The 14,679-nt window shown below is 44.2% G+C and overlaps 2 protein-coding genes across 3 annotated transcripts; one reads left to right on the top strand and one right to left on the bottom strand.

Annotated features, from left to right (window-relative positions):
* Positions 1-1,083: 1,083 nt before the first annotated feature.
* Positions 1,084-7,540, top strand: rnf25 (ring finger protein 25). Of its 2 annotated transcripts, XM_035770639.2 has the most exons (10): positions 1,084-1,215; positions 3,851-3,919; positions 4,507-4,603; positions 4,989-5,056; positions 5,191-5,260; positions 5,498-5,569; positions 5,780-5,926; positions 6,098-6,187; positions 6,381-6,518; positions 6,635-7,540. In XM_035770639.2, exons 1-10 carry the CDS (start codon positions 1,136-1,138, stop codon positions 7,436-7,438), a joined length of 1,635 nt encoding a protein of 544 aa, XP_035626532.1. In that variant the 5' UTR covers positions 1,084-1,135; the 3' UTR covers positions 7,439-7,540. The 2 variants fall into 2 exon arrangements, with proteins under 2 accessions (XP_035626532.1, XP_035626533.1); XM_035770640.2 differs by lacking the exon at positions 3,851-3,919 and having other exon boundaries at positions 1,161-1,215.
* Positions 7,541-7,688: 148 nt separating this feature from the next.
* LOC118384282 (carbonic anhydrase 4-like) lies at positions 7,689-14,671 on the bottom strand. The gene is made up of 7 exons (XM_035770675.2): positions 13,978-14,671; positions 13,224-13,400; positions 12,878-13,029; positions 11,582-11,671; positions 11,209-11,281; positions 10,830-10,993; positions 7,689-8,010 (listed from the first exon to the last, which is right to left on the bottom strand). The coding sequence occupies exons 1-7, from the start codon at positions 13,997-13,999 to the stop codon at positions 7,819-7,821; spliced, it is 870 nt and encodes a 289-aa protein (XP_035626568.1). The 5' UTR covers positions 14,000-14,671; the 3' UTR covers positions 7,689-7,818.
* Positions 14,672-14,679: the final 8 nt, after the last annotated feature.

Genomic DNA, 14,679 nt, shown 5'->3' with positions numbered 1-14,679 from the left:
CGACTGTCTTGGTGTGTTTGTACAATGATAGTTTTCTGGACACCAAGGAACTTGAAACTCTCGACCCGCTCCGCTCCAGCCCCGTTGATGTTAACGGGGGCCTGTTCGGCCCACCTTTTCCTATAGTCCACGATCAGCACCTTTGTCTTTCTCACATTGAGAAAGAGATTGTTGTCCTGGCACCACACTGCCAGTTCTCTGAACTCCTCCCTATAGGCTGTCTCATTGCTGTCGGTGATCAGACCTACCACTGTTGTGTCGTCAGAAAACATCATGATGGTGTTGGAGTTGTTTGGCCACGCAGTCGTGGGTGAACAGGGAGTACAGGATGGGACTAAGTACACACCCCTGAGGGGCACCAGTGTTGAGGATCAGAGTGGCAGATGTGTTGTTGCCTACCCTTACCACCTGGGGGGCGGCCCGTCAGGAAGCCCAGGATCCAGTTACAGAGGGAGGTGTTTAGTCCCAGGGTCCTTAGCTTAGTGATGAGCTTCATGGGCACTATGGTGTTGAACTCTGAGATGAACAATGAACAACATTCTCACATAGGTGTTCCTTTTGTCCAGGTGAGAAAGGGCAGTGTTCCTGGAGTGCTCTGTAAGGGTGAAGGAGATTGAGGTGGCAAAAGTTAGAGCAGTAATTTGAATCTCCTATGCGGAGGCGATTAAAATAATTGAGAAAACAAGTGATGCTAGTGAAAATATGGTAGTGGATGCACCACAGCCTGTAGTAAATGTTTGCTGCCAGTCAAGACACCCTGTTATGTTAAAAAAAAAGTGGGTTTTGTGGTGTTCATTGCCACAGTTATAAACTGTATGGCACAAGTCTCAAAGAAGTCCAAGAAACTGGACATTTTTCTGGCTGTGGCAGAAAAGTTTGGGGGATTTAAGGATTTTACATCTGAAGACTGCAAGGGGTACTGGTGCCGGAAGACCCGCCCTCCCAGGTTCCCCTTGAGCCTTTGTAGGGATCAGATCTGTTTTTTTATTTTTAAGAAATGTTGTTTGATTTAGTTTAGTTTATGAATAGATTTTGGGGTCTTTTGGAAGTTTTTTTTGGGGGGGGGGGCATTTAGTTCCGTTTTTGGTCATCCTGTTTCCATCCCACACAGTAGGTGGCGGGATACACATTTAAAATGTGCGATCGCCAATATACCATAGAAGAAGAAGAAGAAGTAGTCCCGGTCGGCAGAACGAAGATGGCAGCTGAAAGCGAGTGAGTTTGTTGATGATAGCGTGTAGGTGGAGAAAATGAGGCAAATGCCTGTATAATACGTTCATTCATATTCAATACAATTTAATTGAATATGTATCTTCAAATGATATGTACATTGTAGATTGTGGTTAGCTAGCTATGTGTCGCTCGCTTGCTAGCTCCGGCGGCTAGCGTTAGCTACATACACCCTGTTAACTAAACGACACTGAGTGCAGGGTATTGATGCGTGTTGTGATCATACGAAAAGGCTCTTGCAGGCAAGCTGTTTGTTCAGCATTGTAATTTACCAAAGAGATTACATTACATGCAGTGCTCGTTAGCTGACATCCATTTAGGAAAATACACATAGTTTATATCGGCTTGAACCAGAATCTGGCCTTAAAGGAGACGTTGAACGTGGCGAGGAGAATCGACCAGGTTCGGGTTCAGTGCTACGTCGTTCCATGTCATTTCAGCAAGCCATGACACCCACCATCTCAGATGGTTCTGAAATAATTTCCGTAGTTAGAAACTGATAACGTTAGCATTCCTGACACATTGTTTTGCTGAAATGTAATTGACCTGAGAAATTGATTACACACAAATGGGCAATTTTAAATGTATGGAATTCATAATATCCAATAAATATAGTACCTAACATCCGGTTTTGACCGTACTTTTTTCTAACAAATGAGTAAGTCATGAAGAATCCAAGGAAATGGTCAAACGCCAGCCATGGACCCCTCGCACCAAATTCCCCGCAACGAGTGACAAGTAGTATGGCGCTGCGGCTGGGAGTATTGTTTCTTTGTCTTATGTAATGTATTCTCATAGAATTAGTTGATTTTTATTTTTCTCCTTCTGTTCAGAGAAATTAGTCATTGAAATTGTTAGGTTTATGTCCCATCCTGCATTCTGATATTACCAGGTTCTGACCACTAGATGGTGGTGTTCCTGCTAGTATGTGATGATTATTTATTTATTTTTAAACAGCCCCTCAATGTTAAAGGGATAGTTAATCAAAATCACAATTACATTGGTTTCCTTACCCTGTAAGTGGTTTATGGACAAGGTATGACAGCAACCCATGCTTTTGGTTGTTTCCCTGGCCACTATTTCAAATGCTAATGTTTTCGCATTTGTGACACAATTCCAATGCAAGTCAATGGGACAGTGCCTAACAGAAAGTCTACACCCCCTTGGATTTCTTCACATTTGAATTTGTTACAGTGGGATTAAAATGGTTTAATTGTCATTTTGTCAACGAGCTACGCAAAGTACTCTGTCAAAGTGGAAAAAAAATTTAATTTATTTTTAAAGATTAATGAAACACTTACACCTTAATTAAATAGGTATTCACCCCCCTGAGTCAATGTTAGAAACAACTTACACCTGTGAGTCTTCTTGGGTTAGTCTCATAAGAGCTTTGCAGGCTGTGTCACATCCGGCTGTGATTGGGAGTCCCATAGGGTATAGCACAATTGGCCCAGCATCGTCCGGATTTTGCCGGAGTAGGCCGTCCTTCTAAATAAGAATTTGTTCTTAACAGACTTGTTAACATGCTCAGTTCAGAAGTATGACTGCATCTTTGTGTCTGGGTAGTTTCATACATCATCCACAGCATAATTATTAACTTGACCATGCTTAAGGATATATTCAATGTGTGATTTATCTACTAATCACTGCCCTTAATTATGAGGCTTTCGAAAAGCTCCCTGTTCTTTAGTTGAATCTGTGCTTGAAACTCAATACTTGACTGAGGGAGATGTTGTGTATGGGGGACAGAGGAAGGGGGAGTTATTCAAAAAGCATGTCAACACCTATTGCACACACACTGGGTCCATCTAACTTGTGTTATTTGTTAAGCCAAATTTGACTTCTGAATTATTTTAGGCTTGAATAAACAAATTGGAGGAATACTTATGCAATGACAATTTGAGTTATTACATTTTGTCTTTTCACTTTGATTTTATGGAGTATTTTACGTAGATCAATGACAAATGCTAAGTTAGTGGACGACAACCAAAGCATGGTGGGGTTCTTATAAAACACCTCGAGCCGCACCGTCTAGTGGTCAGAACCTGATGATGTAGGATGAAACATAAACCTAACAACTTTAATTACTCATTTCTCTGAACAGGGTTTTGAAAACCATCACCAAATTCACTGGGAATACATTACAAAGGCTGAAGAAACAATACCCTGAACCGCAGCAAAATACCACTTGTCAGACAGAGAACTAATACTATTTACTCATTGTTGGAAAAAAAGTTTGGTCCAAATCAGGTGTTTGATTTATTATATGAATCCTATAAATTAAAATAGCCAATTTGGGTGCAATCAATTACTTTGGTTTTTCAGAGATCAAATTATATTTGGAACAAAATCATTTCTGAACAGTCTGAGATGGTGGGTGTCAATCCTCTTTCGTGTGCTTTTATGAGGTTAAACGACCCTGCTGTCATTTTATAGCTAGCTGGACCATTTACCACGCATGATTAACTGAGCTATGCAGGGTCTACATTCTTACATTTGGTTTCGCTAGTTAATGATCCTGCTCTGCAGTAAGTTGATGCGTTACAGTTCAAGCCATTTCTGCTGTAACATCCAGATTGTTGCATCATTCATTGACATTGGCTACATCTCCTCTCTACAGTGTGCTGTCTGAGATTGAGGTTCTCCAGTCCATCTATCTGGATGAGCTGCAGATTAACAGGAGAGATTGGTGAGCCACTCAGTTTGATGATAACCCATGCCCCAGAACACCACGAAGACCTCACTTTGATGGTAGCAGTATTTTGCTGACTCATGAATCTATATAAATACCAGCTGTAGCCTGGTTGCAGATCTGTTTGTGCCCTGGTGTGGCATAGCAACAAACGACAAAGTAACTTGGTTCACCTTAAGCACATACAGTATAGATCTGTGATCAGACTATAATACTATACATAAACACCACACGCCATTGTACCAGAGGTGCGGTGTGCTAGTTAGCTATGTTTTTTTTTGTCGCGTCACGAGGCTGGACCAGATAGAGGGATATTGCAGGCCTGTTGCATCATACTCAGCTGATTGTTGCATTCCCTCCTCTGTATTCAACATCCTGTCCTCCCAACTGCTCTCTGAAGAGGTCTGTCAGCCTTCACACTTAAACAGACATCTTTCTGCCCCCTGTTCTATCCCCGGGTGTTTTACTATAATGTATGAGTGATTAGCCTCCCCCGGCCAATGGATAAGACTAGATGAATAGCTGAAGGGCTTTGAAGTGGGTGCGTGTTTTTAATTGACATTCTCTGTTGCTCTCTCTTATAGGGGATGGGAGGTGAGTCTGGTTCTATATCCCTCCACGGGTGAAGATTCCCTCTCTCAGTTTGTGCGACTCACCCTAACTTTGACTCTCGACTTGCAGGTATGTTCATATTCCCTGCTACCTTGTCCTTTGCTATCCATTTGATTGTAAACAAAAATATTCCCTGTCCCAGGTCATGCATATAGGTTACTTGTGTAAAAAATAAATAATAATTGTGTACCCCCTAAATATACTGGCCTTCCCTTCTCCTGGAGAGCTACCTACAAGGTGTGTACACTTTTTTTTTGTGTATTGGTGCAGGGATGTAACAAACGCCTGCTTACCCAGTAGTTCTCCAGGACTGGAGTTGACACTTCCTGTCATTGTGAAAGTTTTTCCTCGTGCTCTCATAATTTCCTTTCCTTAGAACCCTGCCCTGTCCTTTTCATTCTCAGGACATGCCACTTTCAAATGTTATACACTGATCTCTCTTTCTCTTCCTAAGTATCCCTCCTCTCCTCCCTCCATTTCCATCCACAACCCTCGGGGTCTTTCTGATGACAAGCTGTGCAGGTAACGAGAGTAAATCTGTTGTCCTCCATTTTAGGTTCATTGTAGTCTGCTCTGATGAAGGGTAGTTTAATTTAGTTTATGTCCCCTGTTGCTTGTATTGCTCCAAGATTTCTCTCTCTCTCTCTCTCTCCCAGTGTGCAGAAATGTCTGCAGACAGAGGCGGAGTCCTGCCTGGGTTCCCCTGTGTTGTACCAACTCATTGAGGCCAGTTCTCTTTCTTTCTCCCCGTTTCTCTCATTCTCTCTGTTCTTATTTGAAATCTCTTAGTTGGAGACTACAGTAATTTAAGAACTGTATTTGTGATATTATAATTAGAACTGTGGATCAAGGATGCCCTTTGTCCTGATTTAAAACAAAAAATATTTTTTAAATTTAGGAATGTATAAATAGAGATGAATATCAAGTACCTGACTCGGTCCCTCTTTTCTCTGTCTCTCTCAGAAAGCCAAAGAGATCCTGACGGAGAGCAATATTCCCCATGGGAACTGCGTCATCTGCCTTTACGGGTTTAAGGTGATCTGTTTTAATGAGTATTTCCATTAGTCCACACAAGATGAGAATTTAAACTAGTCTTCCTGTTTGAAACTCTCTGTAGCCCATGTTAACACCAATCCAATGCTTTTGAAATGCGTGAGGGGGAGTGAGCAAGTGGACACAAAATGGAACCGCAGCATTGTGTGTGATGTTAACCTTGTCCTCCCTTGTCTTTCTGGTCTGTCCCAGGATGGGGAGGCGTTCACCAAGACCAGATGCTACCACTACTTCCACTCCCACTGCCTAGGCCGCTACATCACCCACTCTGAGACTGAGCTCCAGGAGAGGGAGAAGGAGCTGGAGCAGGACAAGACACGGGAGAGGACCGACGATGAGGTGAGATCTAGTATCCATATGCAGCAGTAGAATTGACTGGGAGTTGCTGAAGTGAAACTGCGGTCAAAGTATTTTTTTGAAATATTTTTTTTTGCTATATTCCTGGAGATTTTAGTGATGATTCATTTAGTGGTCATTTTGACTGGCGGTTCTTTCTCCCTCCCCCTGTAGGAGCTAACCGTTGTGTGTCCCGTGTGTAGAGAACCTCTGACTTACAATGTTGCACAGCTCCTGTCCAATCCTGCCCCTAGCTTTCCAGAGGTAAAGACACAACTGCACACACTGACGACACACTACTGCTATGTTGCTTCTTGTGGCTGTTCTTTTTTCCTCTACAGTACTGTCATAATTTGGCTTGCAATTTCAACTACACCACTTGTGGTACACCACACCTTCAATTATAGTGGCTGCTATTGCAAATACATCCATTTGTGCTGACCTCTACTTCACTCAGCTGGAGGGAGCGGTGATAGGGGTGGAGTTCCGGCAGAAGTGGGCTGAGCTCCAGAACCTTTTGGAGTGTCAGAAAGCAAAAGGCGGGATTATTGACACAGAGGCGGAGTCTAACCGCTTCCTCATACATATTAATGAGGTAAGGAACGAGGAGGGGCTTAGCAAACAATATTAGCTGAAGTGTGTCTGTGCGTGAGCGTACACTTTCCTGATGATGTATCTTAATTAAACAACGTTGCGACTTGTTTTTCACAGCCGCCTCCCGACTTGGACAACGTCACCACTGACGGGAATGCCTCTCCCAGCCAATCACTGCTCTCCCTTCCCCCTGCCTCCACCAATCAGATCACAGCACCAAAGCTGCAGCACGCCGGCCACTCGCATCGCAGGGGAAGGCCAGGTCACCAGTACTGGCACCAAGGGCCACAGGGCCACTTCAGGGGCCTGAGGAGGGGAGGGAGAGGCAGGCCCCACACCCACCCAGGGACACCTGTCCCCCCCACTGACTATCTGGACAAACTCTCCCTGTCCTCAGAGAAACATGACAACTTCCACAGTGCTCCTCCTGCCAACTCTCACGACGCACCGATCAAAGCCAGACTTCAGGAGAACTCTAGCCACCCAGAACTGGGACAAGCACAGTTAAGCCAATTGGAGAAGGAAGAAGGGGAGGGACGTACGGAGCTAGGCCAACAAGAGGCTCCAGTTCCTAAAGACGGTCAGCCAATAAGCAAATCAAGCCTGGACACTCCTAAAATGGACATCCCACCTAGCAACGGCATGGAAATGGAGCCTGGGCGAGGCCATAGGGAGAGGGGAAGGAGGAGAGGCCCTCGCGGTTCAGCGCAACAGCCTGACCAATGGCAAGAGCGGTATTTCAGAGGAACGGACCAATGGGATGCTCGGGGGGGCAGGCACCATCGCTACTGGGACGGACGAGGTCAGCGAAGCAGGGGAGGTGCCAACTACCCCCGTGGCAGAGCTCACATGGCTGGTGGGAGGGGCTTCCATCAGAGAGTGGTAGAGGGAGAGGTGGAGAGAGAGGGTGCTGCTCTATGACAAAGGGACAAAGGAGGAACTAAGAACAGCTATGTCTGTACCTCCATTTGCATTCTCGATACACCTAAAATAAAGCTTTGCATTGTCTGGCACCTAAGTGAACCGGTGTGTCCTGCCTTATTTCCTATTGCCGTTTGAATTGTTGTTGTCAGTGGGAAGTTGTTTAGTTTACACTGAAGCATTATTTTTGCTGCATAAGATACTAATGACAGGGTACAGTTGTCCTGAGGGAACATACAGCACATTTATTATTGACAGAATTCGGCTGAAATTGACCTCCCTTGAGTATCAAACACTTATTTTCCCCACCTTCTTTTTTTCCTCCTGTTTTCCCTCCACCCCTTATTTCTGCATACCTCCCCTCCCCTGGGCGTCCAGCCTCACCCCCAGCCCAGTAGTAGCAGTAGTAATAGGCCGGGCGAGAGAGCCCCTCTGCTGGAAGTCTGGCCGCTGCTAACGCGGCCCAGTGGGTACACTGACACCCCGGGGGAAGCGTAGACGGGGCGCCCGTTGAGGCGCTGCACTGGCCGGTAGATGTTTCTGTACTTCAGGGTTTTAGGAAACCGCTCCACCTGAGAGTGGGACAGGGGTATGAAAGGATTAGCTTAGGCACTGTACATTATGAGGGATACATGTGGAAAATCGGACGTCTGAAATAAAAATGGATGGCCCTCACTTCAGTAGAATATATTCTTACCTGACCTTCCCTGAAAGCTTGAAAAAAGTGACCCTCCTACACCCCAAATAATAATTAAAAAGGTGCACTATACAGAAATCGCTCCGCCATTTCTTGGTTGCAAACAAATAGTTGATTAATTTCAGTGACGGAAAAAGCAATGTAGACAATCAAAGTGCCATCTAAACCCCTGTGAAATAAACACTACATGACCAAAAGTATGTGGACACCTGCTTGTCAAACATCATTCCAAAATCATGGGCATTAATATGGAGTTGGTACCCCCCTTTGCTGCTGTAACAACCTCCACTCTTCTAGGAAGGCTTTCCACTAGATGTTGGGACATTGCTGCGGGGACTTGCTTCAATTCAGCCACGAGCATTAGTGAGGGCACTGATGTTGGGCAATTAGGCCTGGCTCACTGTCGGAATTTCAATTAATCCCAAACGTATTCGATGGGGTTGAGTTCGGGGCTCTGCAGGTCAGTCAAGTTCTTCCACACCGATCTCGACAAACCATTTCTGTATGGACATCGCTTTGTGCACAGGGGCATTGTCATGCTGAAACAGGAAAGGGCCTTCCCCAAACTGTTGCCACAAAGTTGGAAGCACGGAACTGTCTAGAATGACATTGTATGCTGTAGCGTTAAGATTTCCCTTCACTGGAACTAAGGGGCCTAGCACAAACCATGAAAAACAGCCCCAGACCATTATTCCTCCACCAAATTTTAGTTGGCACTATGCATTGGGTTAGGTAGTGTTCTCATGGCATCCCAGATTTGTCCGTCGGGCTGCCAAATGATGAAGTGTGATTCATCACTCCAGAGAATGCGTTTCCACTGCTCCAGAGTCCAATGGTGGCGAGATTTACACCAATCCAGCCGACGCTCAGCATTGTGCATGGTGATCTTAGGCTTGTGTGTGGCTGCTCGGCCATGGAAATCCCTTTCATGAAGCTCCCGACAAACAGTTCAGAGGCAGTTTGGAACTTGGCCGTGAGTGTTGCAACCAAGGACAGACGATTTTTACGAGCTCAGCACTCTATGGTCCTGTTCTGTGAGCTTGTGTGGCCTACCACTTAGCGGCTGAGCCATTGTTGCTCCTAGATGTTTCCACTTCACAATAACAGCACTTACAGTTGACCCGGGCAGCTCAAGCAGGGCAGGAATTTGAGGAACTGACTTGTTGGAAAGGTGGCATCCTATGACGGTGCCACGTTGAAAGTCACTGAGCTCTTCAGTAAAGCCATTCTACTGCCAATGTTTGACTATGGAGATTGCATGGAGGTGTGCTTGATTTTATACACCTGTCAGCAACGGGTGATGCTGATATAGCCAAATCCACTAATCTGAATGGGTGTCCACATACAGCGTATTTCCCATAACCAAAAGTATTGTATTGTCAGCTGGTTTGAAGCTGGTGTACCAAAACTAATGTATAAGACGCAAAGATTACATTTAAGAACAGGAAGCATAGAAATAGCGAACAGAACAGATCTACTGCTGCTTAGACTTGCTTTCACTGAGAATGACAGATCTATAACTCACATTTCTACGTGAATTTTGTTGGTCGCCCAAAAAGTAACGTGTTGCAGTGGATAGAAGAGAACATGCCTACATTCACCACTGCAGACAGGGGTGAAAAGATCTCCATTTCAGTAGAAGCACTACATGAATACAGTATATCTTCTTATTTGCGGCCCAATAAAAAAATTGCCTTGTATAAACGCATTTCATGCAGTTCTATGTCATTTTACATGATTGGAGACGAGCAGAATCTTTTTAAATTCCACAACAGAGCATGACAACGAATGAATGCACGCTGCATAATCTGAGATGTTTTGATTTCTATACAGGCTAATATATATATATTTTTAAAAATAGGATAGTCTAAGTCCTCATCTTCACACTCCCCCTCTCTCTCAAACTGAACAGGACATCAGTAGGCCTAGTCCACACGCACAGATATTGAATTTTTGGGACAAATACCATTTCTTTTGCAGAAGAAGCCTTTGACTTTCTTCCTGAAGGGCCACAGTATACTTAGACATCAGCAAGAGCAGGCCAAGGCTCATGATTGTGGTAGGTTGTTTTATATACACACTCCAAGTACATTTTCCCCAGGACTGAGTTTGGGAAATGCTGGCTTAGGTCTATAGTATAGGCTATGGATCACTTGATTGAGACCACACTAGGCGCATCTGATATTGCACGCCCAGCAGAGAATAAGGGATGAAGGGGCAGCATTGGGCACACATCGAGATATAAGCAACTAATTCTCAAACACTGGGCAATATGACATTTAATCTATTACAAATGACATGACCCTCCCCTGGACTAAATTTAAAAAATATAACACTCCCCCTGCCTGACTGAACTTGAAAAAGCACGAACCTCCCCCATTTTCCTCTGGGTAACAATTGTGTAAATTTCAACCGCTGCCTTAGGGCTTCTTCAATGGCTCAGGCAAATAAAGCTGCACACTCCTCTTTCATTTGACATACATTTTACTAAGGAGAACGCTTGTTGGAGTGCAAATCCAACCAATCGACAAGTCAGCCCACCACCACTCACTCACCCTCAGCGGGGTTGAAAGAAACCGTAAAAGCATGCGGTTTTCAGGAAGCGGAGGTGACGACTCAAACCGGATGCTTCCCGTTTCTTCCAGCTCCGCTCAGGCTTTTCTTTTACGCCTGCTATGTTAGGTTACCACTGACTAGATCTCTCCGCAACTTGATTGGCTCTTCGAACACGGTCCATACCACCACTTCATCGCAGGTGGGGGTGGTCAGAGAACCCTGGTAGCGGTAGAACTTGGTGAGGTCCACACTTCCTAGCAGATCACTGATGGATAGTGGCTGCACTATGTCAACTGATGAACCTGAGACATAAGGAGAAGGCTGTAGTATTAAAAATACTAGAAACATCACCACCAAAGGGAGGGAGCTCTCCCTTTGTTTAGTGCCCTAAAAGCAATGGAGGTTTCACTTTGCTCTTGCTCTCTCTCTCTCTCTGCAAATTCAAATGAGTTACATTGGCATAACAATAGAGAGTACTATAAGTACTTTAAAGCTAGCTGGCACCACTGCTCCTCACCCTTCTCTGTTATATTCAGCAGATATGATGTCAAAGTCCTCCAGGATTCCACATGCCATTGGTCGCCTGTCACCTGGAATCCATGGAATGTGTTGATGATAGCACAAATAACAAGCAGTGGAGGCTGGTGGGAGGAGCTATAGGAGGACGGGCTCAATATAACGGCTGGAACGCATCAAACACATGGTAACAGCGTGTTTGACTCCATTCCACTGATTCCATTCCAGCCATTACGATGATCCCGTCCTCCTATAGCTCCTCCCACTGGCCTCCTCTGATAACAAGGTATTCTGCCATAACTCAGATTACTAAGTCAAGAATCATAACTCTGTCATAGTATTGTCAACATCAGTGTAGAACTGTTGTGACGTACATCTATGAAGAATCCAAACACTGCTATCCTCTCCGGGTCAGTCTTAGCCTGCTCCATTGTCAAGCCTTCCTTCAGTGTCACAAGGTGGATCTGAAATCCAACAGAGAGTCACATCATATAGGACACACGCACACACACACACACACACACACACACACACACACACACACACACACACACACACAGTGATGTGTATTCATGGATGCCAAGGGAAACTAGGCTTCCCAAAAAACTTGACCAAGAAGAAAAATAATAAAGCATAACATAATTTAGCTTTCATCTCTGTGTTTCAACATTTTCCTTCAATTCACAAAAGGCTGATTGTATCTCAGAGGAGAAAGCTAAATTAGCCATGGATGGAGATTTGGATTTGTGGTTTTACTTAATTCTCTGTACTGGCCAATGATTATCACGGCGATTCTGGTCCAACCATTAATTCATACCTTGTGCCCCTGGCCTGAGAGGATGGAAGTTCAATATGTAGCTAGATGTAGAAAGCTAATGTTAACTAGCTAACGTTGCACAAGAATGGAAGTTAGGCTAGCGAGCAGGCATTTTAGCCAGGTAGCCCAGGACAACAACAAATGTAAGCGTGTACTGTATGACACAGGGATAGACCATTTCGTCAACATGAAAGAAAGGAGGATGGCATTGGTGTTTCTCTACAAGTAGGGTGAGTCAACATGTTTTTCTACTTGCACAAACGCGCACGCAAACACACACGCACACAGAAATCCGAACCATGGGCGGCCACATCATATTTAGCCTACATTGATTGGACTAATTTGTTTTTGGTATATTTTAGTTGTCACTGTATTAGAGGTGGATGATGTTGACATGTTGAAGTTTAAAGGGTGCTGGAATAGTGGAGGCAGCTCTTGTTTTCTTTGTGACTTGCGGTAACTCTCTATGGTAAAAAAATCAAGAGTTGTTTTGTGGTGCAAAAATGTCAGAAATATTAACTTGCTTGACCAAGCTGTAGGCCATGTAACTGACTTACTGTACATGCAACATGCTTTGTGAACTTCGCTGAACATAGGTTGCTATCAGGTTTTGTGATAAAATAAAGAGTGTGGCTGAATTTATTCTGCCACTTTGTCTTCTTATTGTCTCTGCCTTTAGGCCTATATGTCATGGTTGCAAGACATATGAATTAACAGGTTATAGAGCAAACAACACAGTTATCACAACACAGGTTGTAATATGGCTTTTGTTGGGGGGCTTGGCTTCCCCAGTGATTTTACCCATGCACCGCTACTGAACACACTCTCTCTCTCTTCTAGTACAGTATCTCACCTCCATGGGGTATCTGACTGAATCCACTGTGTGCTCTGAGCCTGGGTGGCACAGTGAGTCACCTCCCCAGTGGAAATGCATCATGACGGCCGTGTAGCCATGAGGGAGCCCCCCTCCTCTCACCTCCATCAGGCCCTCTAACACACAGCTCACTGAAAGGATGAAAATAAGTTGTGATTTCCCCATAGTACACGTTAATATGGTATTGTGTATTCACTAACAACTGTTAATGAGTAAATGATACCTGTGTCCTAAGCTACTGAGATTACTTTAAAGAAGACTAGACAACACATGTCCTACAGACACACTATAAGGACAGGACCAAGGAGATTCACCACAAGAGTACCTGTGTGTCCATTGTTGGTGAGGAACTTGATGCCGTGTGGATTAGTGATGTCACTGAAGGTGAGGTTGCGGAGACTGGGGTCAAAGGTCAGCTGGTTAGTATCAATGTTGATCGGCGACTGTCGGACCCCCCCACACTGAGAGTTGGGAAGGGAGGGCCAGAAAGAGGGGCTGTTCTCTAAAAGAGAAGAGAGAGAAAAAGAAAGCCTCTGTCAGTTTAAATGTTTTCCGTTCTGAACTGTGTTTGTGAAGCACAATGGACAGAGGTGAAGACAGAACTAGTGAAGTCTTACCACAACCATTGTGACACCAGGGCTGGTCTAAAAGAAACACATTTGAAAATACATATAATTCATAGAAAATATATTACTATTCATGAAAGTTAAAAAGAAAAAAGTTGTTTTGGAAGGCTACGCACCTGCAATAGCTCGTGAACAGAGATAGAGGATAATACACACAGATGTCTGAAAAGCAAATATAAATACAATGTAGCATAATGATGCATGAAACTAGCTATATTATCTACATGATTAGATTTCTGTCCAAATGTAGCCATATCAAGATCCCCAAATGTATGATTTAAAAAATGTCTTACCCACTTGTACAACATAGTTTCATGAGTTGAATTAATTAACCACATTAATATTGAAAATACATGTTCTTATAGCCTGCATTGCCCAACCGCCAAAACGACTTTTCAAGGCTATGTGGAACGTTATAACAAGTGTGTAGTGCTGGGGGAGCACGAGCCTCACCTTTTTCAATTTGAAAATACATGGACAATTTATTCTGATCAATTCTAAATAAATGATATTTAATTACGACAAAAAAAATCCATAAAAAAACTATAGAATGACAAACCAAATGAATATGTAGCCTACAGCAGCCTAGAGAGGTAAGTCTGGCGGAAGGCGAGAATGAAGAAGAACTGTAGGCTACATGTGGGCATTGTGGAAGCCCTTTGAATGCTTGACAAATTTGGCCAATCAGATAGTAAAACAAAAACAAAATCTAAGTTCATTATGTCTGTCTTGATCTTCATAAAACTTCACCGACCCCATCTTGCGCAGTGGAACGGAAAACGATATGTGACCACTTGGTTACGGTGACGTTCTGCCGAGGACACCCAAACCAGTGGCCACCTGCAAAGCCCAAGAGCCTGACCCTCTCTGGAAGTTGCTGTCGCCCTCCTTGGGAAATTTAGCCTACAGAATTGTTATGAAACAGCAGGGAGCAGGTCTCGAACCCGCGACCTTCTACCCCGAAGTCCTGCCTGCTATCGACTGTGCCGCAAAAACATGCTCAATCAGCAGAGTCAATTTCCGCGCTTATAAACCCAGGGTCGTTACACTATATTGGCTATTGGTTGAGACGCAGGGCCGGTTAGCTTGGTATGTCAGGATATTAGACATTTTGAGTTGGGCCAAATTGGAAGTAATAATGAATGTAGGTTATAG

Source organism: Oncorhynchus keta, chromosome 5 (assembly GCF_023373465.1).
Source record: "Oncorhynchus keta strain PuntledgeMale-10-30-2019 chromosome 5, Oket_V2, whole genome shotgun sequence".
NCBI classification, from domain to species: Eukaryota; Metazoa; Chordata; class Actinopteri; order Salmoniformes; family Salmonidae; genus Oncorhynchus; species Oncorhynchus keta.
This window is presented reverse-complemented; position numbering and strand designations above follow the sequence as displayed.